Source organism: Sitophilus oryzae, unplaced genomic scaffold, assembly GCF_002938485.1.
Source record: "Sitophilus oryzae breed Bouriz unplaced genomic scaffold, Soryzae_2.0 scaffold_1184_pilon_pilon, whole genome shotgun sequence".
Lineage (NCBI taxonomy): Eukaryota > Metazoa > Arthropoda > Insecta > Coleoptera > Curculionidae > Sitophilus > Sitophilus oryzae.
In genome coordinates, this window is record NW_022145820.1 from 1,482,932 (window position 1) to 1,510,621 (window position 27,690).

At 32.0% G+C, this 27,690-nt stretch overlaps 2 protein-coding genes across 5 annotated transcripts in view; both read right to left on the bottom strand.

The window, feature by feature from the left end:
• Positions 1 to 27,690, bottom strand: part of LOC115891520 (dual specificity tyrosine-phosphorylation-regulated kinase 2) — a 167,652-nt gene that overhangs the window by 22,063 nt on the left and 117,899 nt on the right. For all 4 annotated transcript variants that reach the window (XM_030911997.1, XM_030911999.1, XM_030911998.1 and 1 more), the window contains 2 exons: positions 26,864 to 27,044; positions 25,311 to 25,480 (listed from right to left, as the gene is read on the bottom strand). In XM_030911997.1, coding sequence (XP_030767857.1) covers positions 25,311 to 25,480; positions 26,864 to 27,044 — 351 coding nt within the window. The remainder of the gene's footprint in view (positions 1 to 25,310; positions 25,481 to 26,863; positions 27,045 to 27,690) is intronic.
• On the bottom strand, positions 2,097 to 8,601 carry LOC115891519. The gene is made up of 3 exons (XM_030911995.1): positions 5,141 to 8,601; positions 3,085 to 4,947; positions 2,097 to 2,999 (listed from the first exon to the last, which is right to left on the bottom strand). The coding sequence occupies exons 1-3, from the start codon at positions 7,986 to 7,988 to the stop codon at positions 2,887 to 2,889; spliced, it is 4,824 nt and encodes a 1,607-aa protein (XP_030767855.1). The 5' UTR covers positions 7,989 to 8,601; the 3' UTR covers positions 2,097 to 2,886.

Here is a 27,690-nt window from a genome sequence, read left to right on the forward strand (position 1 = left end):
AGAAAGACCATGAAAGTTTAGAGTGCACACGACAAAAGACCCAGGTAATACATGTTATCCACAGAAAAATAGAAATTCAATAGAAGGAAATTCAATTTTTTGTTGGGTAAGAACCCGTTGAAACAAACGCCCAAGTTTATTTCTATCTGCGCACTTCATACTCCACATTTAATGCAGCGTATAATCCCAAATAAACGAACTAAATACAGCCAGCAATAAAGTAGGTCTCAAAATGAATTTAGCAAAAACTAAAGTAATGTACAACGAATTAGTAGATAATAAAGATATTCTAATAAATAACACAACACTGAAAATAGTAGAAGAAAAGATATATTTGGGACAACTAATACACAGCTCGGGATGGCTACTACCAGAAATTAATATAAGACTTAAGTTAGCATGGAGTACTTATAGAATAAACTCAATCATATTCATATCTAGAATATGCCACTTTATCTAAAGAAGAAAAAAATCGACTAATGTGTACCTACTACCAGTCATGAACTATGCATGCGAAACTTGGGCACTTAAAACGGACATTATAAGGAAACTGCAAGTCGCACAACGTTCAATGGAACGAAATATGCTGGCAATAACCAAAAAAGAACACCGTAAAAGAATAGAGTGGATACTACAAAAGATCCAGGTAAGAGATCACCAGAATCCACAGAATCATATCCCTCATTAACAATGGGCAGGACACGTGGCAAGAAGGACGGACAACAGATGGACCACAAAAATTACAGCATGGTATCTACGAGGAATTAAGAGACCTAGAAGAAGACCAAACCTGTTATTGGACCATGGTATTTGGAAATTCGCTGGGATAACTCGGGTCTTCATAGCCAACAATAGACAACAATGGGCCCAACTACAAAGAGAGTTGTAGATAGACATATAAAGAAATCTTAATATGTGAGAAGGGCTACACCATAATTGAAAATGGTTGAACAAGCTGAAGATGATGATGATGCTGATTAAGACGTTCACTGCCAAGGCATTTGTTTGGTTTGGTTTGAATGATGAGTCAAAATGTATCAAGAATTACTATTTAATATATATTTTAATATTCCATATTATATTTTTTACCCAAAAAACACTACCTATGTATTTTACTAGTATATTGCAGGCGCCCAGTACCACAAATGTAAACGTAAAGACCACGAACTTACTCATTTTGGATGCTGAACAGTAGTTGGTCAACAACCAGTTAACTCGTGCTTTGTGCTTGCAATCAACGTGTTAAAAAAGTTATATAAAAAAACAAATGATTATTTACATCATTTGATGATCAGCTTCGCAATTTTCGGACAACGATATTTGATCTTTTTTTTTTAACGAAAAAATTTGTAAATTTGATTAGTATTAGATACGAATTTTCAAGAGAGCATATTAGTTTTAATAATAACCATATTAAATTATAGTACGTAGAAAGGTGAAGAACCTTCTTACATTCAGTCACCGCGCAAATGAGGAAATCTTCGTCCCATGATAAAAACCAGAAACGTATACGCGTCGAGTCATCTTCCGACGTTCAACGCGATCCAAACTCAATTTCCCTGTTCGTGGAAGCGATAAATCGGCCTGTTTTATCGTCGAAATAATTAATGAAATCACGCGTTTGGGGCGTGGTTCAATCTCGCGTTTCAAAAATTCGGGAAAATTGACCATAACGGGGTCTTAAGCGCCCGTAGTGCTCGTCACAGGCCACCGCTTTGGATACGCTCTAAGGCCGGCTTGCATTGGTTGCTTTTAGAGTTTTTTTTATGTATTATCAAATAAATTCATAGCTTTTTATAGCATAAAAAAGGTCTAGATAAACCAAAGAGTATTATAAATAATCCAGCGCAATAGGCTTGGTGCATTCTCCGCCGGTGTTACCACCGTACGTAACCACATTTCATTAAAAAAATAAAGGTACCTTCATAATTATAATTTTAGAACACGTCCATAAAAACTTTAAGCACTAGTTCGATCATGTTGGTGTGATAAAGCTGAAAAATTGTAATGCTGGTAAGTACACACTCGCCGAGGCGACCCAAGGCCATAGACAAACTAACAAAAGCAAGACTTTTCAAATAGAGGAAGATCCCAGAGCTCCCAGACGTCACTTATTTTCTGATGGACAAAATATATACGAGTGAGTAGTGGTGGGGTGTGCTATGATCATATGACTAGTTGCTACCTTGGCCAGACGGCCCTTTTTCAGGTAGCAATTAATCAAGGTACATAGAAATACTGCTCACTTCACTTAAATTCTGATAGCTGATTTTAACATATATTTCACACAATATCGTTAAAAATCAGGATTCATTACTCCCAGACACATGCGGTCGGCCGTTTTACCTTACAGACGCTTCAAAGCTATTAAAAAAATTAATTAAGGTCACTTATTTTCTGATGCTTGATTTTTATATATGTTATTCAAACAACTATTTTAAAACGTTTTGCAAACGGACAGACCGATCCAAGGGGCCAAACATTCACCAGACCCAATTTTCATGTCGCTGAGAGTAGGGGCACGGGCATTATCCGTGCGCATAAGTGCGAGTGAGACAGACATGAGTGTCATTGCTTCTCTCCTTCTATTTGAAAATCACGTAAATAATCAAAGATTAACTTTGAGAAAAGTGCTCATCTGACCGCAATAATTATACAATTGTACCTTACAAACTGTTTTATTAATTTAAATTTTTTTAAGTAAGTTAATTTTAAATTTTTAAAGTAAATATCAAAAGGTTTACAAAGTATTAATAATTTAATTAAATAACAGCAACCTTTTCAAATAATTATTTATTTGTAACGAACCTTAAAAAACTATCAAAAATCGACAAATATTTTTTTACATAAGTTTGTAAGATTGATTTGTAAATATTCGACTGGCTTCTAATCTTCATTGTCATCGTCGTTGAAGTCAGGTAATTCATCATCGATCCTATCTTGATATTGAATATCTAAATCATCATCTTGTTCATCAGTATTTTCCTCGGGCGTTTTCGCTGTAAAAAAGTAAAAACAAACCAACCAATTAAGATTTGGAAAACTAAAGAGACATCAAAATTATGAGAAGCTAAAATAAATTACCTAATTCTTCCTCCAAGGACTGACTGACAAAATCCGGCAATTGATCTCCATCAAACCAATGAAAATGATATTTATCATCTTCTAATGTCCAGCCAAAATTTTCGGGATTGAAAATATTAATCATTTTTGCACTAGCATTGTTCCAAACACTAGCAATATAGTTAGCTCGTCGAAACTGTTGCCGAAGTTCGCTTTTACAAGGTGGTAAGTTAGTAGCATCGAAGTTTTTCATATTTTTTTGCATAAATTTTTCATTAACATCACATACCATATATGTATTAATAAACAGCTGAAGTCTGGCAGCATTTACATCCATTACTCCTGGTACGTTATAAACATCACATATAAATCTTTGTACTATATTGAATACACGTTCTTCTTCGTCTACATCATCGATCAAATTCAACGTGCCAAAGGTGAGAAATGCTTGTTGGTATTCTTTATTTTTTTTAAGAATACTAAACGGCCTTTGTTTTCCCTTTTTGAAAAATGCGGGATTATAATCGCATCCAGTAATAGCATGGAATCCTGGTAGACTTCGACATAACGACGGTCCTAACTGTTTGTAGATACTGCTAATATCAACATATCGCTGATTGTTACCAGTGCCGGTTAATATCCACACGTGTGAATCATCATTTTTTAAATGATGCATATTTCCTAGCATTATCGCTGCAATATCCGTATCTGAACATCGTATCACAAAATTAGCTCGAGCATCAGTGTTGCAAACATGATAAACAATCTTTGTATCAGCTTCCTCATGCTGGGGACACGATAAATCTTCATTGATTTCAGACATAACTTTATTATTACTCACGGTGAAAGAGTGACATTGTCGAAAATTAATGTAAACTTGATTATTACCAATGAATGGAATCATCTCCTCACTAGTCCAGTGCAATATGAAGAAATCAACGAGAGCCTGTTTGAAGTGGATATTTTTTAACTCTTTCGTGAAATTTGATGGACGAACTTGATCTGGCCCAGTAATGTTGAATTCCAGTAGTGATGATTCATATCGGCGAGATCTTTCATAATCTTTAATGGAAGGGGAAAAATACTGATCAAATATGACATCATATCTCGTGGCTTTCAACTGTGTCACCATTTGTAGTAATTTTTTTGCGATATTTCCAAAAGTTTTAGGCACATTATTCATAGTATAGAGCAGAAAGAAACCATCAATTATCAAAATATCAATGTGAGAAGGTAGGTTGTGTTGTACGCCTTTTTCCAATGATTTCATCAGAACCGACTTTTGGGTTTTACAGATGCCACCGTCGAAATGACACATGGATAATGGCACTGGCGTTATGGGGTATGATAAAATTTTGGCTATATCGACTTTGTGATCAATCGATATTCCAAGCATCCGCCCAAACAGATCTCTTTGAGTACGTACTTCTAGCACTTTACCACCTACCTTAGTTGTTGTTGTTTTCTTAGCATAATCTAAAGAAAAGTTTTCCAGTGGCACTTTTTTTATGCTCTTTTCGAACCTATATTCATCGTTTTTACATTCTGCGATGAATGTTTGACGTCTTATGTCTCCATTCTTCTCAACATTGAGAAGAAATTTTTCTACGACCTCTGAGGCTGCTTTTCCAGATGAAATATTAAGCAAAAGATCTTGTGGTACTTCAGGACTAAACGGATTGATGAATCGATCGAATTCGTCGATAAATTTTTGTAATTGTTTGGTATCATTCTTCATATTATGATTAGACACCTCGGCTGTAACATCTTGTATTTGTTGTAAGTCTAGATCTTTATAAACAGAACTAATTATTGTTGATCGTATATCATGACTGCGAGCCCATCGTTGGCGTGCTGATATGGAATTGGTGAATTGGATTATTCCTGAAAAATATAAATTTACGGTTTTTGTATATTCAATTTTTTTTGACATATTCATTTATTTTCATATATTCTGACATTTTTGTTTATTTTTTTTTAATTTTATTAACTTTTTTGACATGTATATTCATTAATCTTTATATATATATTTTTTCAATTTTCCTTTTAATTTTTATTAATCATTAATGTTCATTACCTGTGAGTCTCCTGGCTGCATCTGCATTAATGGTTTGTTCCAGGACTAAGTCAATCGGTTGCTTAGAAAAAGGCTTACTAGTTCTTTGAATGCAAAAAAAACCATTTTTGAACTGTTCATACAAGTCAGGATGAGTTTCGGCAACTTTTAACAAATTATTACTGTATTTAACTGTCCAACGAGCATAATTCTGTTGATTGCATATGAAAAATAAGTTAGTAATTTTTGGCAGTACAAACTTAAATAATTCAAAATCTCCACAACGTATGCTTCTTGACAAGGTTAAATAATGATGAACAAGATTTATATAGATTAAATAAAACTGTGGAGTTTTACCAAACTCGCCATTGAGGGTTTTTTGCTTATAAATATCATAATTCTGTAATAATGCATTAAGCTCGTCATCCTCAATTGTAAGTGAAGATATTGAAGACGTTCTTAGTCGTGTGATTTCTTGGATAATTTGATCACTGATAGTAATATTATTACTCTCCAAAAACGATTTAAAATGTAAAATTTCCAAACCTACAGCCATCAAAGGGTGAAGCCTTTTACACCTATTGAAATGTTTTCCCTCCAGAAATCCATTTACAGAGCCGGATGCTAATAAATTACTCTGTACCATGACGTTTGTTAAGCCACAATGCATAATAAATTTTCCTATAGTTTTGAAGTAAGCCATCATTATATGGAATGGCCCCAAATGTATGAATAAATTATCAAGATCTGGTTTGTGGCTAGCTTGAATTTGTAAGGCTATTTTTGCAATCGCAAGATCATAAGTAACTTGGATGGATGACTGCTTCACTTCTTCACAAATTTGTTGACTCTGTTTCATAGTCTCCAAAACTACTGATTTGTTAGTAGGCGATTGATTTATTGGAGTTAGATATGAAACTATTTGTTGTGGGCTATTATTGTCAACTAGAAAAGAATTAAATCCAACCCACATTGGAACATTCGGTAACTGGAGAGCATGGCTAAACATCCACAGCGTATCGATCGTTTTGTACAGTGGTAAATTTATAGGTTCTGTATCTTCACAAGCTGACGCTTCTAGATCTGTTATCTTCATTTTTTTAACCAATGGTTCTTCACTAATTTCCATAGAAATAGCATCAAAAGTTCTCCGTCTCCTTTTTTGCGAGTTGATAGATACTTCGGTATGAGCATCGGTGATATTTATTAATTGCGGTTCATCTGGGGTGTTCATATCAATATTCTGGTAAATAATACCAACTGTATCGTGCAATGTATCTTTACCAGTCTTTGTCTCCACGAAACGATCAAAATTATCGAAAGCAAGACCGGTGCAGAGATCTGGTGATTTTTTAATTGTTTCAGGACATACACTTGATTTTTCAACTGATGTATATGTTGCTTCTGTTTCGAGCTCTTCCACTCCAGGATAACTGATACAATGCCCATATCTATGTATTATATCAATAATTTTGCGGCTACTTGTTAGACTTTTTAAAGCCATTCCGAGCATAATATGCTTTGATGTTTTTATTTTTCCATTGTAAATGCTATAGACGACATCTTCACAATATGACTTGACTTGACGGATACACTTTTGATTATTTTTACGTCTTCGATTATTACCGGCTATCAAAGTAGAATAAAAGTCCAGTAGATCTTGTGGCACAGATATTTCTCCGTCCTGCAAATGTTGTATTGTTAAGTTATGAGGTAACTTTTTTTTTTCAGCTTGTAAAACAGATTTTCTCAATAATAGAGCAGCTTTAAGTAAAATATCTTCATCTTTTAGACTTTCGAGTGTTTGCTCATCAATAGCCACTACATTTTTCGGCGCGACTAATTTTTTATTCTGAATAATAAAAATTTTTATCTCTTTACCATATTTTTTCTTAATTTTTGATTCCAAAATGTGTGCTTTAAAATCCCCTCTAATTCCGACATCATTATTTTCATCACTTTCATCTAATAATCCGATATAACATCGACAAATATAACTCAGGAAGTAACACCGTCCTTTTTGAATTATATTTTCTTCAATAAAAGAACATATTTCATGAAAAGCTGCTCGGTGTTGTTCACGAAGACTATGCCAATGAGTTGTAGTAGTTTTTTTGTTTGATGAAGTTTCATAAGAAAAATTTAATTGACAGATATTGTGATAGTGTATTTTAGAATGTGGATAATTTACAATTTTTTCCAAGAATTCTGTATGATTTTCATATTGATTTTTAGCTTTAGATAGAAATACATTTTTATCTGACGTAATTAGAGGCAATCGTTTAGACTTGTGCTTTTTAGTTTTTTGATCACAATATATACAAGTAAGATTATTTGGAGAATTATTTACATCGATATCAACTGCAGTATTACTGTCAGAAAGTGAATCAATATTTTCAGGATGATCAATATATTCTTCTAATCTTGGAAAATCCGGTTCGACCAACTCAGGTAAGACAGATGGGCTAGGTATTGTAGTAGTGTCAGGTATAACAGCTGCTGCTGGATTAAAATGTTGAGACGTAGATGCTTCTGGCTGAATACATTGTGTATCTAATTCAACTGTCGTTGAGATATCAGTGGATAAATTTTCTGCAATGCTTAATAACTTTTCTGTTGAATTAGCTTTCTCGGTTGCCGTATTTTTTGGTAAATAGTACTTTTTATTTAACCCTGTAAACGATTTGTAACAGTTTCTGTGATAACCACTTTCAAATAGTTCACCCGGCAAAACAACGTCTTTAAATTTTAGGTTATGTTCCTTTCTATGCTGTAAAATCACTCGACACTTTTTTAATGTCTCTTCCGTAAATAATATTAAATTTTCATCACAATTATTGCAAAATACACAATTTAACAAATTAGCCATTATATTTTTTCAAACACTGCAAATATTTGTATTTTTTTATACGAATTGCTACTTAAATCACAACACAGCTGACGCACTCAACAGACGCGATACATTAACTAGTGGGTAAGAGTAAACCGAATAGAAGGAGAGAAGCAATGACACTCATGTCTGTCTCACTCGCACTTATGCGCACGGATAATGCCCGTGCCCCTACTCTCAGCGACATGAAAATTGGGTCTGGTGAATGTTTGGCCCCTTGGATCGGTCTGTCCGTTTGCAAAACGTTTTAAAATAGTTGTTTGAATAACATATATAAAAATCAAGCATCAGAAAATAAGTGACCTTAATTAATTTTTTTAATAGCTTTGAAGCGTCTGTAAGGTAAAACCGCCGACCGCATGTGTCTGGGAGTAATGAATCCTGATTTTTAACGATATTGTGTGAAATATATGTTAAAATCAGCTATCAGAATTTAAGTGAAGTGAGCAGTATTTCTATGTACCTTGATTAATTGCTACCTGAAAAAGGGCCGTCTGGCCAAGGTAGCAACTAGTCATATGATCATAGCACACCCCACCACTACTCACTCGTATATATTTTGTCCATCAGAAAATAAGTGACGTCTGGGAGCTCTGGGATCTTGGACTAAAAGGATTGAGGAAGTCGAATTATTGTTTTTGCGCTGGCCAGTTGAGTCAGAAATCATCGCGCAGTCGCACTCGTCAAACCTAACCTAAATAAAACGAAAAACGTTTTTGCCTTGAACCATCCTTGAACGAACTGTTGAATTCCTGATTTTGCGTTTTGTTTGGTTATTACTATTATTTTATTAGCGTACAAAACGAAAACAAATAATTTAATACATTTTACATTTATGAAGAACATAATAATTACTGTGATTATACATATTATTGTGATTACATCGCTAACGTAGACAAAACGAAGGTCCTACAAATTCACTGTAAGTTATAAGAATCTTTATCTTTTTAATCTTTTCATGATTTGAATTTTCGTGCTTTATATTTTATAATAGACTCGAAATGTTAATATTTTTGCAAATTCTTGTGAAAATGTGAAGTTTATGTTTTTGTTTTATATTTGAAAAAGTTGTATATTTTTAAGATGTTTCTTGTTGTTCCTATTATTAATATTATAATATACATAATTATTTTTTTGTACCTTTTGAAGAATAATGCTTTTATTTCGTTTACCATAACTGTTGTTTTTTTATCATCTTTTTTGTTATTTTAATAAGAGGAATACGTTTTCGTTTATTTAACTTTTGTTTTTATATCTGTTATGTCCAGAAATTATTGTTTATTTTACCGATGGAAATAAATTTATTTGATTTTAATAAACACTTTTTAATTAAACATCCTTGTCTAAAAGGCTACTACAAAATACACAATCCATAAGGAAACCGTCCTCGTCTAAAAGGCCAGTTGACGCAAGCGCGGTGATAAACTCTTATCAAACTTGTTACCGTTTTGCAGTACAGCGTTGACGCGTCTTGCTTTTGTTAGTTTGTCTATGCCCAAGGCGCGACAAAAAATTAACGATATGTACATTGTTATTGGTTAGGACCGTCCTTTTTTGTCGCGCCTTGGGTCGCGTCGCCTCGGTATGTACTTCCAGCATTAAATGTTGTTTCGGGAGAGTTGTATTGAGTGTTGTTGCACCCAACAACCACGCAGTTATAATGTGCGGTAATAATGTTCTTCACATTATTATTTTTTTTTTAAATTATTACAATTTAAAAAGAAGTATTGAAAAAATGGACCAAATTCTATAACCAGGTTCATTTAAAAACAGTCTAGTAGCTTTGTTAAACTAAGCTCTGGTAACTAAGCTTTGTTAAACTAAGCAGTGTCCTGATATTTAAAAAATCAATAACACTAAAATAGGCCATATCAAGAAAATACTTCTTTACTGTAGTAACCATTTGATGCTTTGGTAAATTTCGTGCTTTTAAAGAGAATTTATTAAAAACAGCTGGAGCAAAATGAACGCTGGAGTTTGAAAATATTTCCAGACGCAGATATTTTGTTCGCTGCAATTGTGTTGTTCGTATTACGTAGCATAGAGTTCTACGTTCTAAAATATAACAACATAAAAGTGTCAATATTCCCCTTTTCTGTAGGTGTTTTTTATATCTGCCCCATATCCTGGATTTGACAAAACCTAATGATGTTTTTATTGTGTTCCATAATAAAATAATGGTATTAAAAGGAATATCGGAAATTATCCAATATGAATATGATATTAATATTATAAATAGATAAGTAGCAATACATTTCTATTGGTGTGTAATTATTTGAGAAAATAAACAAGTGCACAGCTTTAAGCTTTATACAAAACGTCGCAATTAGTGGAATAAATTAGTTGTTTCAATTAGCGTTGAAGTTTGTTCCTTTAATTTCAATGTAAGCATTCAGAACGTCAAAATTAGTGGTAGTCGTTTTCAATTAATAGAAAAAGTTAACAAACTTTTAACTTTTCCACTAATTATACTTCAAAATTTGCGACCAATGTCATTTTGGCGTTTGATTTTCATCTGTCAAAAGAAGTTGTGGTTAGAAATTAAAAGTTGATTGTTTTATAAGCTAAATATTAGACTCTCTCTATGGATACAACTTCATAGGATTATATCAAATGACTTAATCACCATTAAATCTTGGTGCGATTCGAACCTCCTGAGTCTCAACATTTCTAAAACTAAAGCTTTGTCGTATAAAAACTCGTTGCAGCCTTTTGTACTTAACAACATCACCATTGACGTCGTCAAATCTGTAAAGTTCTTGGGGCTTGTTCTGGACAATTCTCTGGAATGGGACATACTTATCGAAGCTTTGTCGAAAAAATTGAGCTCTGCCTGTTTTGCATTAAGGTCTGTTTCTAAGGAGCTTAACTTGTCAGTGGCTAGAACTGTTTATTATGCACTTTTTGAGTCGCACCTCAGGTATGCCCTTCCATTCTGGGGTACGTGTTGTGCGACTCAATTTGACCGCATTTTCAGGCTCCAGAAGAGAGCTGTTCGATATTCACTGGGACTAAACAGCAGAACTCATTGCCGGGACTTTTTTAAAAATTAAAAATATTGCTCTTCCTTCCTTATTTATATTTGCATCCGTTTGCCTAATACGTAAACATGTATCAGCTTCTCAAGAAAGGCCATCTCACACTTATACACTCAGGAACGCGGAACAAGATCTTTATCTACCTATCCCACGCTCAGAGTTAGTTAAAAGTTCAATATTATACAACTCGAAAAAATGCACCTACCATTTGAAATCAAATCCATAACATCATTTTTTTCATTTCGCAAAGCATTGAACTATTATTTACTAGACAAGGCTTTCTACGCCGTAAATGAATTATATTTTGAAAATCAAATTTGATCTTCTAAAAACACTGGTCTAATGTTTGCTATTGCTATATTTACTAATGACATCGAAATGAATTTATTTAGAGGTCATTGATATTTTACTATAAACTAGCTAAATATTTTTGAATATTATTTTTATTTTTTTGTTCTTTGACATTATAGACTTTTATAAATGTTTATTTTAACAATAAGACTGACAATATTATTTGTATAATGTTTTGTATTATCTTTTGTTTGTTTGTTTGTGTACCTTGTTTTTTACTTTGTTTGTTAGTTTACCTTTGTCTACAAATTGAAAAATTTTTTGACAATAGAGGCATTTATTTAACTGACTACCGCATGCTGTTACTAGAATATTATTTTAATTTTAGTTCTGTTTTTTAGACATCGTAAACTAAAAAGTATAAAGTGTAATTGAAACTACTATTCCACTATTTGCGAGGTTCTAAATGAAGCTTAAAGAAAGTAAACAAAGTGATATTTCCAAAAATAGTATTTTATTCTAACCAATAGTACTTGTTAAAGGAATAAGACAAACAAAGTTTTATTCATCATGATACAAAACCTCAACTTTTCCATTCTACACACGCAAGTGTTTTTTGTTCGGTTTACCAATAAAAACGTCCTTAATGGCGCTAAATTGACCAGTACCAAGTCACTTAAAAGTACTCAAGCCGTTCGATGCGACCAATTTCGCACCGCGAAAGCCGTCCATAGAAGAAGATCAATCAAAATAGCGACCGCGCGCGAACACGCTTCCTGCTTCCGTATCAAGCAACCGTTCAAGGCTGAAATACCTATTGCATAGTCTCGTACAAAAAGTGTGGGCCGGTAAATAATGCTGGTCATTAGCCAATAAGAAAAGTGACCGTTAGAACGAAATCGTTTTTAAAGGTGGTATAAAATATATTGGACGAGATTGCAGGAGATTATGTCACGTTCTAAGTTTAGAACTTGAAATATCAAGCTAGGGTCTTTATTCCAATCCATTCCACAGTCAGAAGTGTCAAAATTATTCATAGAAATTGCTATATAGTTTGTAATTTTTAGTTTTGCATATCTTTCTAAATTCTATCCAACATTTTGATAATACAGTTTTCAGATTGTATTGTGTTAAATGTGGCAGATATATAATCAATATATTCTTTTCGTGCTTGAGTATTTAAAATACAAAGACACTGGAAGTCAATCTGTTAAGCCTTGACAAGTACCACCAATGCGACAATTATTAGAATGGTCATTGACGGAAACAGTACTGGGAGAACTTTCAGGTCATGGGCTTGGAACACCTTCAAAAAGAAAATTCCACTTCTCCAACTCCCAGTGGATGACATACCAAGAATCTACAACTTTGAGAAACACCTCGCTGTAGTATTGAGTAATAAAAAGGATTGGGAAGAGAGAAACGTTTGCTCAGCGTGTAAAAGACCATACCATAACGTGGTATACTGATGCTTCCAAAACCAAAGCAGGGAAAGGGATAGGAGTTGGAGGGCCAAAAACAAAATAAAAACTAAATACTCCGAATCAATGGGCATCTACCCCAGCACCCTTCAGGCATAAATCTAGGCTATCAGAAGATGTCTTATTTTAAATTTCAATCTAGAGTGTCATGGCTGTCTTGAAAACACTAATTTTTAATCAAGCCTTGCAAAAATATATTTGATCATCTAATGTTTTTCGAGTCTTGTTCTGGCCGGTTAAAAGGTGTCCAAATCGTATTTTAATCATATCTCAGTTTATTTCAAATAGAATGATGGTGGCTCATTAGCATATTTAGAACATGGTATTTACACATGGTATTTCGAGTCAAATTGTTATGAACCGTATGATACAATTTCGAATAAACCATATGAGAAAACGTCAAAAGTTGACATATGAAATGTCATTCTATTCAGAGTGTCATTTTCTATGAAATAAAGTAGAAATATACCGAGGGTGTCATCAAAAGTTGTAGTCATTTCCGGTGAAACAGGAAGTGACCTAAAACAATCTAATACATAAATCAATCCTATTTTATGTCTTATTTCTCGTTTTTTTATCTGAAAAGTTATAGGGGTGAGGAACTTCTGAGACGCACTCGGTATATTACACCATTTTTTTTTGCACTATATATTTGAAAATGAATTTCCTTGTTCGACATTTTAACTATTATGTAAATATTATTCTCGACTAGGAGAATAACATTTCAAATATTATGGAATTGAATAATACATCGTTAATAAGGTTAGAGCCAGGGGGTATTTGATGTTAGTATTCACTCAACAGCTTGATTAACGTATCTCTTGAATATGTATATTCTTTAATTATTATTAGTATTTCGACGAAGTTGACGTACCTACCTATAAGCATAATTTGTTAAACGTATAATCATTTTTGTGATGCGAAAAATAAAAGATGCATATTTAGTAATTCAATTATGGAAAATAATTATTGAATCATTTAGTGGATCTGGACTGATTTATGACAAATATGGCACATATGAAAATGTATAATCTATAAATTGCAATTTTATATAAAAAAAATTGGCGCCGGGAGGTCATCATACTAAAATATGTTAATAAAAAGTTGGTAGGCAGTTCTTTTAGTTTCCAAGTAAAGGAATTTTTCCATTTTTTTTATCTCAAAAACTGCGACTTTGACTGATTTTGATGTTATTACAAATTTTGTTGCAAATATTATTCCTAATTTTAAATTGAAAGCCGCGTTTCGCTAGCTAGTGTAATTTTGGAGTTACGATTTATTAAAATGTTTAACCCCCTCCCATGCCCCTTACCAACCCCCCACCTCCACCAAAAACTAATGGCCAGATTCTCGGGTGCCACAGTATTTTCGTGCCCAATTTGGTTAAAATCGGTTTAGCGGTTTTTTAGTTATCGTGTTACAGACAGACAGACAGACAGACAGACGGACAGACAGACAGACAGATACCATAAAAATATTTTGTATTTAGGTCATTTATGACCCAAATAACTCATTTTGAGTGAAATTAAAAAAAACTTTTTTTGTCGATCTTAATAGCCTGCCATACCAGACCTGTTGGTATGGTCGGCTAAAAAACTCAAATTGCAATTAAATAATATGGAGGAGGTTTAGCATGTACCAAGAATATTATTTTCTAAACTCTAAAGGTTATTCATTATATACTTTTATTGAACAAATGTGTTATAGGCCTTGTCACAAGTGAGACATTTGATGCTTTAGTAATTACTTCAAAAATGCATAATGAAGACAATGATGAATTGATTTTGATATATCATTGTTTAATTACCTTACCTAACATGTCAAAAATTATATGACAATTAAAAAAAAATAACAGAGTTGAAGCTTAAAGTACCTAGCAATTTAAGCTTCAACGTTTTCTTAGTTTTTTAGTGATTATCCAGATTATACTGTTATATTAGTCTGATTTGGCAAAATAGAATCTAGTTACAAGTCGTCAGTTTTTAAATCAGTTCTGGAACTAGATATTAACAGCATTTTTTTAGTTTCTTGCAAATTATAGTGTCAAAAAGTACTGGAATTTGATATTAATGAACTCCAGTCAAGGTAAATCCAATTTCAAAAACAAAACTAATTTAATAAACATCGAGTGTTTAACTGCATACTGAAATAAAAATATATTAAATAATAATTAGAATCCACGGATCTAATAAAGAAAATCTATAAAAAACGAAACTTGGCGATATCAGTGAGGTAAAGAATTACTTTATAATTAGCCACAAAAGCACACTACGAGCTGTTTGCCAGTTATTGCTAATTAAAAGAAAAATTAGAAACCTAGAAAAGCTGTAATAGCTCTCCGTTTATATGTTGTACGTGATTTAGTAGTGTGGTTCGTTAGCAATTTTTATTATTCTTGTTATCTTTTATTGCTTGAGCGTTACCAACAAACACTGGTAAAAGTCGATTAGTTTTGAAAAGCTTACGTGACTTTCAAAGATAAAATACAAATAAAACCTAATTAAACAAAAAAAGCATATGCTACTTCTTAAGAATAAAATGTATGTGTGAAAATAATTTAAATATTGTCTGTACATTATATTTCCAGAATTAACAATTACACTACAAAAAAAAATATTAAAACCCCCAACAAGCTAACTCAAAATAGATCATATAAAATATAATTTAATTTTTTATTATATCTGTCTACAAGATTATAACATCGCGGAGATTGAATTTTTCATTCTTTATCGATTTTCAATAACAGAATATGTATAACATCTAAGGTTATTCTGCGTGCCAAAAATCAGTTAGTTAAAAAGCAACTTAGGTGTTTGTTTCGAAAATGGAGTAATCAATTTATATCAACTTTTGAATAATTTTTGAGCAATATTTTAGAGATAATACTAATACTAGACCTTAAAAACAGGAAAATATGTTTTGTTATTTAATTTCTCTTAGAAGAAGTTAGTAATTCTTACAGGTTACAATTTCTATTGAGAATATTATTGTAGCAATAAAAGTGTTGTGAGGCATTTTACAGCTTCCAGTACTCATAAAATGAAATTCATACTGCAAAGTGTCTATAATACCAAATGAAACAAATGGAGCTGAATATTTGTAAGAATATGTGCATTTTTATTGTGTTGTTTATGGTTGTGTACATGGTGTTACATTAAACAATGGAAAGATAGTAATTATTAATTAAGCACAAACAATAAAGACGTGAACATGTAATTTAAGTGTCATGTCTATCATTAATAACAACAACTACAGTTATTTTAATGTAGGAAAGAAATAATAGAAAATGGTAAACAGAATTATGGACAAACAGAAACAACAAAACCTTAGAGAGTTAACCTTTATTTTTTTTTCTGAATAAATAAACGAAATTTCTGAATGTTTATTTGAGTATATTTTAAGAGTTTTTGTTTTTGCGTAATTCGAATAAGTTGAATTAGGCAAAAGCAAAATTTTCGAATTAGGCAAAAATACAATTTGATATTCACATAATCGTAGTTTAACAATTTAAGGTATGTTGGCATTTGACTTTTGCATTGTCATCTGTTCAGTTTCAATTCACAAATAGATGCAGTCTTCCTTAAGATATTTAAAATCGGCTTGTTAAAAATTGTTCAAATTTGGCACGTGTATACAGCATACGCAGACTTTTAAAAAAACTATTTGACTTGCTGCAAAATCAATATGGGAGCCAATATTTGAACAGTTCGACACTTGCATTGGATTTCCTATGTTTCCAATGCCGATGCACCCACCCGGTATAATATAATAATAATGTAATGTATAATAATGTCTAGACCATTGGGTGGGGTTTTTATTGAAAAAAGTAAAAAATACCTCTACGTACAATCCAGACGGAAACCAGCTTATCAGTGGTTTTTTACTGCTTAACACTTCAGGATCATTTCATGTATTGGTGCCAGTCGTTCTTTGTTGGTTGCTCAAATTTGTATTAAGAGAAAAAACCACTGACAAACTATTTTCTTTTTGAATTCTACGCAGTGGTATTTTATAAAAAAAACACATTTTTATTTCTTATTATGTATTTTCCTTTCAGTGGATAGCTATCCACGTATTTTTCATGATAAAATGTATATTATATCGAACTGCAAAGTCACAACAACAAAAATAACGACGAGACTGATTTTAATGGTCTTAAGTCTTTTCATATAAATCTCTTGTTAAAATTCTTTTATGCTTTGAAAGGCCAATCCACTATAAAGTTAGAGTTAGTTTATAACAAACAATAGATCAACTTTTAAAAGGAACAGTACATTCAATCGTATTCGAAAACAGTGAGGAAAACAAATTTTAAAGTAACTAAAAAAAAATAAAAAAAGTTATAGGGGTGAGCCACTCAGGCGGGTCATTTCATGAAAAAGAATCTATAGTTCATATCAAATAAACTTTTAGTCACGTGATTAAGCTTGACCGGCCTGCACAGCGTTGCCCACTTTTACATATTTTCTTTTAATCAAAATATTTTAGGAAACAAAAATAAATTAATAATATTTACATCAACAAAACTCATCTTCTTAACAGCACATACGGGACATGAAGGGATATTACTAACGCTTTCCCGTTCAAAATATTCTAATATAGTCCCGATGAGTCTTTTAGTGCTATTAAGCTATCTTGTATACTTGGCACTAAAATAGGTTCTAAACAGAATAATGTTCGACTACAAGGTCTGCTAATAAACATTTTTAAACTTAAATAATCACAACACAAATCATTTAAACCAAAAGTTTGTATTACAAAACAAAAGTATCAAAACGAATGACAATGTCAGGAAATAAATAAATAAATAGGACAGCTTGACATTTTTTACAGCAAAGCTGCCACCTGAATCCCTAGCCCAAATAGAAGTAACTAATGTATTATACAGGGTGGTCCAAACTGTATGCCGGAAACTTCGGCAGCATATTCTGCGCATAAAAATAAGTAACAAGGTTCCTATAAATGTATGTCCTAAAATGCTTAGTTTCTGAGATACAGGGTGTAGAAATTTCATTTTTATTTCGACTTCTTCCAAAAAATTTCTGAAGTAATGGCAATATTTGGATGAAAATTGGTGTTTGGGAGTTTTTAACACGAGAAATTTGAATTTGATGTTAATATGGCTTTCTACTTGTAGAGGGCGCCACCTACATATTTTTTAACTGGTTGAAAGAGTAATAACTTTTCGTCAGTACCTCTATAAAACTACCTACTGAGTAAAAAAACATACATTTACGACGTTTTCTACGTTAAAAATATCTCTTGTAAAAGATCGCTACGAGTAATGGTTGTCGAGATATTTTGAGACATTGACATAAATTAAACATGTTGACTAAATAGGTTATTAGACTGAAATGAAAAATTTGAAATGTTTTTGTGCCAAAAGTGCAACAAAACTGCTTTATCATCATTTTTTCGCAAAAAAATTATGAATAATTTAAAAAAAAATTAAATTTCCCAAATTTATTATTTTAGTCAGATAACTATTTACTCAACAAATTTATTTTTAATCAATAATGACATGTATTGACTATTACCATTCTAAATATCTTGAGAACGGTTGTTCGTAGCGATTTTTATCAAGAGACATTTTTTACGTGAAGAGTCACAGAAATGTATATTTTTACATTCAGTAGTGCCTATACAGGTTAAGAAAACATTTTAAAAAGTTATTACAGTTTTACAGTAAGTTAAAAAAAAGTTATTACTCTTCAAAACAGTTAAAACACATATGTAGGTGGCGCACTCTAGAGTAGGAGTCATATTGCGATCAAAATCAAAATTCCCATGTCAAAAAACTCCAAGACACCAATTTTCATCCAAATATTGACGTTACTTCAGAAATCATTTGGAAAAAATCGAAATAAAAATGAAAATTCTACACCCTGTATTTCTGAAACTAAGCATTTTAGGACATACATTTATACCAACTTTTTTACTTATTTTTATAGAATATGCTGCCGAAGTTACCTGAATACAGTTCGGACAACCCTATACATATATCAAAGAATCTGTGGTCGAAATCATTTAACAGAAACTTTTTGCTAGAAATGTCACAAAACTTTTAAATTTCAATTTAGGAGCTATATTTTACATAATTCAACATTTTTATAGATTATTTTGACTTTTTCTTTGAACGTCACTTCTGAGCATGGGTTTTAAAGGAATGAAGCCCAAAACTTTTAACTCAGAGGTTTTGACTTTTTTCAGATTATCTGGCGATAAGGATTCTAGGACTAACAAAGGCGAGAATTTAAATTATTTCTGTGTTAAAGTTAAACGAACCAATTTGTCGGGTACAATCTGTTGCATTGTGCAGTCAAGTGGTCGCCCGGTGCTTTCTTTAACGATGCAATTTCAAACGTTTAATCCATTTTAAGTAAGTCTTATTAAGTGCCATTATAGACCAACTCGAGTATTCGGTCAGCAGACTGAAGCGTAGACTAGGATTGGCAAAATCTGTGACTTTTTGTTGACACAACCTACTTAGGGACGAGGCTTTGATGCATTTCGAGCTCAGAGAAATAAATAAACATAGATACGCTCAAAGAAAGACCTAAATAATATTTATACCTGGTGCGTCTCAAAAGTGGCTCACCCCCCAATAACTTTTTTATTTTTTCAGATATAAAAACGAGATTTGATATGTTAGTATATGACATAAGTTAGGATTGATTAGCGTATTCAATTCTTCTCGGCCACTTCCTGTTTCACCGGAAATGACTACAACTTTTGATTTTTAAATGGCACCCTCGGTATTTTTTTACTTTATTCGATAGAAAATGACACTCTGAATCGAATGACATATCATATGTCAACTTTTGACATATTCGCTCAAAAACAAATTGCATTTTAAATTTCAATCTAGAGTGCCATGACTGTGTTAAAAACACTAATTTTTAATCAAGGAGCTTTGGAAAAATAGATTTGATAGTCTAATGTTTTTAGTGTCTTGTACTGGCCAGTTAAAAGATGCCCAAATCCTATTTTTAATCATATCTCAATTTTTCCAAATGGAACGAGGGTGGCTCATTAGCATTTTTTGGGGAATAATTTGATACCACACACTTGGTATTTCGAGTCAAATTGTCATTATAAATCGCAGGTTACAATTTCAAATAAACCATATGCGAAAATGTCAAAAGTTGACATATGATATGTCATTCTATACAGAGTGTCATTTTCTATTCAATAAAGTAAAAAAATATATCGAGGGTGCCATTTAATAATCAAAAGTTGTAGTCATTTCCGGTGAAACCGGAAGTGACCGAAAACAATTGAATATGTCAATCAATCCTCATATACTAACATACCAAATCTCGTTGTTTTATCTGAAAAAAAAATAAAAAAAGTTATAGGGGTGAGCCACTCAGGCGGGTCATTTCATGAAAAAGAATCTATAGTTCATATCAAATAAACTTTTAGTCACGTGATTAAGCTTGACCGGCCTGCACAGCGTTGCCCACTTTTACATATTTTCTTTTAATCAAAATATTTTAGGAAACAAAAATAAATTAATAATATTTACATCAGCAAAACTCATCTTCTTAACAGCACATACGGGACATGAAGGGATATTACTAACGCTTTCCCGTTCAAAATATTCTAATATAGTCCCGATGAGTCTTTTAGTGCTATTAAGCTATCTTGTACACTTGGCACTAAAATAGGTTCTAAACAGAATAATGTTCGACTACAAGGTCTGCTAATAAACATTTTTAAACTTAAATAATCACAACACAAATCATTTAAACCAAAAAATTGTAATACAAAACAAGAGTATCAAAACGAATGACAATGTCAGGAAATAAATAAATAAATAGGGCAGCTTGACATTTTTTACAGCAAAGCTGCCACCTGAATCCCTAGCCCAAAAAAAGTTATACTTATCAATGGCTATTTAGTAATAAAACAAATTTGTGTTACCAACAAGCATTTCATTTACGAGACATATTTTTTATATTTTGTAGATTTCTCTGTCAGTGGCGAAAAACCCAGACTCTTTTCGAGAAATGACATTATCAAAAAACACGTATTTCAGAACTATCATGGACATATGAATACAATTTCTCTTGATTCACGTATTTCTCTGAGATTTCGAGTTTGCCGTCGAGCATACAGCGCTCATTCGGATGAAAAGATACTTCGTATGTCCGATGTCAAATGCCAACATCAAATATAAGATTGGAAATAGAGTTTGTAAGTTCGTAAATATTTATAGAAAAACGGCTTCAAAAATGGAATTTCTTGGATCTCAGATATTTTTAGACGTTTGATTACTTTAGTTTTTAAAAAATAAAATAGCACGGAAAATACAGATTTCGAACGGTGGTTTCCCGCATTTGATTTTAAAATACAACTTATCAACCAGAAGCTTAGCAGACGTTTGATTTATGAGTTTTCCTGATATATGGTGTTGTTGGCATGAATTTCTGCAAATTCGGGCTTGTAAGAATTTGGAAAATAAATGTGGAAAACAAACTTCTACAGTGAGCTTAAAATATTTCTAAAATAGAGAGATCGTTTTCCTTTCACGTTATTCAAATACCTTCTAATTATATTACCAAACTCTAACGAAGTTCAGTGTAAATGAACAAATCTTAATATACTGAATAAGTTGTTATATTATACCAATTTTGCATCATGTTTAATGTTTAAATTTCACATCGACACTTTTTACTTTTTCTAAATGACCACTACTACGTAATTAAGTTATTACTGTGCAGCATACAAAATATTATTGGCAATAATATAAAAATTATTAAAATTAAAAATAGAAGAAAAATGGAAGAGAATTGATTATGTGAATTATTTACTATGATAATATTGACTGGAATAACCTGAGATATGCACTGTTTATAAATTCTAAAGTAGCAATTCTTTCCTTCATAAGAAAATTTCTCTGGTAGGAAGTCATTAATGAGAATTAACTGTAAAATACCAATAGGCTAAACTTAATTATAATTTGATCTCTGTAAATCGTTCATTAATCTGTTTCATCTCATCGTTTTATCTATCTTTAAGAAAAGAAATAAGTATGAAATTATACATTTGGTAATAAGACATAACAAAACAAAAGTCTGTGTCAGTACCAAACTAAAAGAAAAGATGCTACGTCGTTCAAGAAGATCATTCAAGTGTAAAGCAGTAGACAAGCTAAACACGAACTAACATGTTAAACATGTATTATTGAGATGGGATCTAGAGTAAGCTCTGTAATTAAGCTTGGTTGTATCTAACTAGTAACCATCGATTAGAGCATGCAATATATAAATTAAGATAGTTTAAAATGTTACGACAAATTCTAGAGCATTCTTCTTTTGTTTTCTTCAGTAAAAAGTATATGTATGCTGATAATCAATCGATTATAGGTAAAAATACAATTAACAAACACTTGCAAATTGTCAAGTCTCAAAGAATGATCATTTATTTTTTAAAGCTTTGGTAAGTTAAAGTATTAATACCTATTATCAACATTTTTATCATCAAGATATGAATTGACGTAAGATATGAACTAGATGAAGTTTATATTAAATCGAATGTTAAATATGCACAATATAAAATTAGTTTTGAGTTTGAGCATTCGGGGTACTTCAAAAAGGTGCTGCAGATACAGCATGTTTTTGTTTAGATATTTTTAATGTAACCTTATTTATTTTTTATTTTTTAAACTCTTTTTATATATAAACTCCCCAGCACAAATTTCCGCCACCCTAAAATTTTACCACCCTAAGTTTGATGTTTCATAACTTTTGAATTTGTAATCTGATTTTTATGATTATGGTATTAGTTGTAAATAAAATAATTTGTATAGCCTGATATTTATCAAGCTATAGGTCAAGCTGTACATCAAGCTATACAGGGTGGTCCGAACTGTATTCCGGAAACTTCGGCAGCATATTCTACGCATAAAAATAATTAAAAAAGTTCGTATAAATGTATGTTCTAAAATGCTTAGTTTTGAAGATACAGGGTGTAGAAATTTCTTTTTTATTGCGATTTTTTCCAAATAATTTATGAAGTAACATCAATATTTGGATGAAAATTGGTGTTTGGGACATTTTTGACATGAGAAATTTGATTTTTATGTCAATATGGCTCCTACTTATAGAGGGCGCCACCTACATATTTTTAACTGGTTTGAAGAGTAATAACTTTCCGTCCGTACCTGTATAAAACTACTGAGTAAAAGACTTATTTAATTTACGAATTTTTGCTGCGTAAAAAAGGTCTCTTGGTCAAAATCGCTACGAGTCATGGTTATCGAGATATTTGGAATCGAAATTATCAATACCTGACATGATTGACATAAATTCAACATGTTGACTAAATAGTTATTAGACTTAAATCATAAATTTGAAATGTTTTTGTGCCAAAAGTTCAACAAAAACTGTTTTAGCATCATTTTTTGCAGAAAAATTTATGATTAATTTAAAAAAATAAAAATTTCCCAAATTTATTATTTCAGTCAAATAACTATCTAGTCAACGTGTTTATTTTTGTCAATAATTACATTTATTGACTATTTTCATTCTAAAAAAAAATCTTGATATATCTTGAGAACGATTGCTCGTAGCAATTTTTACCCAGAGATATTTTTGACGTAAAAAGTCGGGGAAATGTATATTTTGTCACTATGTAGTTTGATACAAGTACGGGCGAAAGGTATTACACTTCAAATCATTTAAAACACATGTAGGTGGCGCCCTCTACAAATAGCAGTCATAATGACATCCAAATTTATCATGTCAAAAAACTACCAGACACCAATTTTCATCCAAATATTGGCGTTACTTCATAAATTATTTGGAAAAAAATTGAAATAAAAATTAAACTTCTACACCCTGTATCTTCGAAACTAGGCATTTAAGAACATACATTTATACGAACTTTTTCACTTATTTTCATCTGCAGAATATGAAGTTGCCGGAATACAGTTCGGACCACCCTGTATACAGGGTGGTCCGAATTGTATTCCGGAAACTTCGGCAGCATATTGAATAATGCCAATAAATTAACGTTCAAACTGATACTATAATCATTCAAATCCGATTACAAAATGTAAAGTTACGAAACATAAAAAAATTTGGCTAGTTTTTGTAATGTTTCAATTTATTTACAACTTAATTATAATAAAGTTGAAGGTTTACGTGATGTCAGATGCAAAATAAAATAACTCTTAAACGAATCAATATTAAGCCTACATAGATCAAACAAAATAGGTCTCGGCAATTGATATTTTCGTAATTTCACTGAAAATCTTTCTCGGTTACACAATGCGTGTTGCGGAACGCGCAAACTGACATCTGTTTGTGAGTTTAAGAAACCGCACTTTCGGCGGATCAAAATGGGACGTAAACCCAATTATTTTCTAAATAAACATTGCCAATCCTTGTTGGCACTATGCCCTAGAATTTTATCGGCCCATTAGAGCTCTTGAGTACCAATTTATACAGAGAATTCGTATTTACAAATTCCGCGTTGCAAATGTGTTGCTGCTCAATATATTTTGTTAAATCGATGAGTCAGTGGGGAAATGAAAAACTAAGACAAATACAAAGTAACAAAATATACAAATCGATTTCAATTTGAATTCTTGGTTTTAAAATACATTTTATTAAGATATTGAACTGAAAAGTGGCTCACCCCTATAACTTTTTTATTTTTTCAGATTACAAACGAGATTTTATATGTTACTACATGATATAAATTAGGATTGATTGACGTATTCAATTGTTTTTGGTCACTTCCTGTTCCACCGGAAATGACTACAAATTTTTATATTTAAATGACATCCTCGGTATATTTTTACTTTATTCGATAGAAAATTACACTCTGACTAGAGTGACACATCATATGCCAACTTTTGACAAGGCGGCTTGGAAAAACAGATTTGATCGTCTAACGTTTTTCGCTCGGTTTTTCGTGTCTTTAGTAAAAGATGCCCAAATCGTATTTTTAATAATAACTCAATTTTTTTCAAATAGAACAAGTATGGCTCATTAGTATATACCGCATGTTACAATTGCAAATAAACCATATGCTAAAATGTCAAAAATTGACATATGATATGTCATTCTATTCAGAGTCTCGTTTTCTATCGAATATAGTAAAAAAATACCAAGTGTGTCATTTAAAAATCACGTACTAATCAAGTTGTAGTCATTTCCGGTGAAACAGGAAGTGACCAAAAATAATTGAATACGTCAATCAATCCTAAATTATGTCATATACCAACGTACCAAATCTCGTTTTTTTAACTGAAAAAATACAAAAGTTATAGGGGTGAGCTGCTTTTGAGACGCACCCGATAGAAGCATTATCGAGCAAAATCTTGAAGGGCATTTACTTGCGAGCATTTAAGACAAGTTTACAAAAACTTGCTTCTTTCCTTAAGTTTCAAGCAAATAAAATTATCCTTTTCATCGCATTTAAACAGGAATAATTATTGGGTTAATATCAGTTTTGAGATAATCAAAATTACAACCTACCTTAGTATAACTTCCGCTTTCGTCATCGTAGCCACCATTTTGAACGCCGCCATATTCGCCGTGAATTTTGCAAGCGTCCAAGCCGAGGTACCATATTTTTGAATACTTCTCCGTGGAAAGTTCAGTCTTTTCGTGTTCTGTCAGACGATTGCCGTACAAACGTAACGCCTCTGTAAATGAAAATGCAACGTTAATATTTCATAAATATTTCCTTCGACAGGTTTAATTAAAAGCTACTATTAATCGTATTAGTCGACACATAGTTTTAGCGTTGATTGAAAGAAATAAGCAACCAATTCTTTCAATCAACGGTTTAAGGCTTTCGAAAGTGTGGAATTAATAATTGGAACTGGGCTAGAAAATGATTTCAACACTTTAAGTGTCGATGGCTGTTTTCTATTTTAAAATGTCGATTTTTCAGATATTTCAAATTCAGCATTTTATTTCGCCCAGTTGAGTTAAAAGCATGTGGAAGTAGTTACAATAGTCTTTTTATTATCATCGGTTTGCTGCAAAAAGGCATTCAGTTAATAATTATAATTTATGAAATGGATACAGCATTATTGTGCTGATGAAAAAAGTTATTATAATTATTTGAATTAAAATTAAAGGACACTACTCTTTATAATCTTTATAAAAACATTATAAAAAATTAATAGACCTCTATAAAAACATACGAAGACATCTTCAGTATACAACTAATTGTTTTTATTTTGAGAATTGGCCTTAAAATGAAGTGAAGAAAATGGTGATAACAATAAGCAAGATAATGAGCAACAATAGCCAGAACATTACCGTAGACAACATTGTTATTGAAAGCGTGAACCATTATATATACCTATTTAGATCATAAAATCAAGCTGGGTACAGAGAACCAAAATACGGAGATCAAAAGCAGAATCCATTTGGTATGTGTAGCATTTGGAAATATGAGCAATATTTTCAAAGGTAAAAAGGTACCCAAATCAGGTCAAACCTAAAGAAAAAGGTGAACCTAAAGAAAAAGGCTTACGACAGCTGCATCCTACCTGTGCTGAGAGACTATGGCAATTACCCGAAAAACAGTAAAAACAACTACGAGTTGCACAGAGAGCCATGCAGAGAATCATGTTAGGAGTCACCATCTCAGAAAAAATACGGAAAACCCACATACTTGAAAAGACGAAAGTAATAGATGTTGTTCAAAAAGTGGCAAGTCTGAAATGGCAATGGATCGGACATGTGGTAAGACGGGATCCAAACCGATGACCCTAAAAAGTCATACTATAGAGACCTAGGGAAACAACAAGAAGTAGGCCGACCAAAAAAGAGATGGGTTGATGACGTTAGAAAAGTGGCAAAAAGACAATGGATGAGATTGGATAAAGATCGCGAAGCATGGAAAAACCTAGAAGAGGTCTATATCCAACACTGGATGGGACCAGGCTGAGAAAGAAGATACAATAATAAAGTAACATTTTCTTGTCTAGTTTTTTTAGAATATCATATTGGTATTATTATTTTTAGAAGACTTTTAGGAAAATCTAAGAATCAAGCACAACTAAATACTTTACCTGATGGTGTTAAGGGAAAGGAAATTTCTTCTTTGTTATTGTTGGTAACTTCTTGATTTTTGTCGGAATTATTGTTGATGGTAGGCAAAGTGTCCACCATTGGTGTGCTTGGCGTTGAAACTGTTGAGCCTTGGTTTAAATTCAGTCTAGACGACAATTTGGCTGTATCTAAATGTTGTAGCTAGAAAAAAATAAATACATTTTAAAAAATACGTTTTTATTGATACAAAATCATTAATGTCAAATAAAAAAATAGATTATTAATTATATTATACAACATACCGGATGAGTTTCAAAAGTGGCTCACCCCGATAACTTTCATATTTTTTTTAGACAGAAAAACGAGATTTGGTATTTTAGTATAGGACATAAATAGAGGTTGATAGCCGTATTCGTAGCCGTACAGTTAGTTTCGGTCACTTCCTGTCACCGAAAATGACTACAAGTTTTGATTTTTAAATGGTACCATGGGTATTTTTTTTACTTTATTTAATGAAGAGATACCGTATGATCGAAAAAAACGGCGTCCAGTTGGCTTGGAAATGACGATTGATGACATTTCCCATATAATTTTACATTTAAAATGACAGCGATCTTCATTTCATAGCCATCGCTGACGCCGTTTTTATTCGATCATACGGTATATTGATATGAAGAGATGATTTTATTCGAGAAAATGACATTTGGAATAGAATGACATATCAGAAGTCAACTTTTTATATTGTCAGTTAAAAAAATAACCAAACTAGAATGGCTATGTTAAAACCACTATTTTTTATCAATGAGCCTTGGAAAAATTGATTTGATCGACTAATGTTTTTGTGTCT

Coding starts and splice junctions, on each gene's coding strand:
- LOC115891519 (XM_030911995.1), bottom strand. CDS start 7,988: ATGGCTAATTTGTTAAATTGTGTATTTTGCAATAATTGTGATGAAAAT. Junction 4,948..5,140: donor TGCAGCCAGGAGACTCACAG/GTAATGAACATT, acceptor TATATTTTTCAG/GAATAATCCAATTCACCAAT. Junction 3,000..3,084: donor GTCCTTGGAGGAAGAATTAG/GTAATTTATTTT, acceptor ACTTTTTTACAG/CGAAAACGCCCGAGGAAAAT.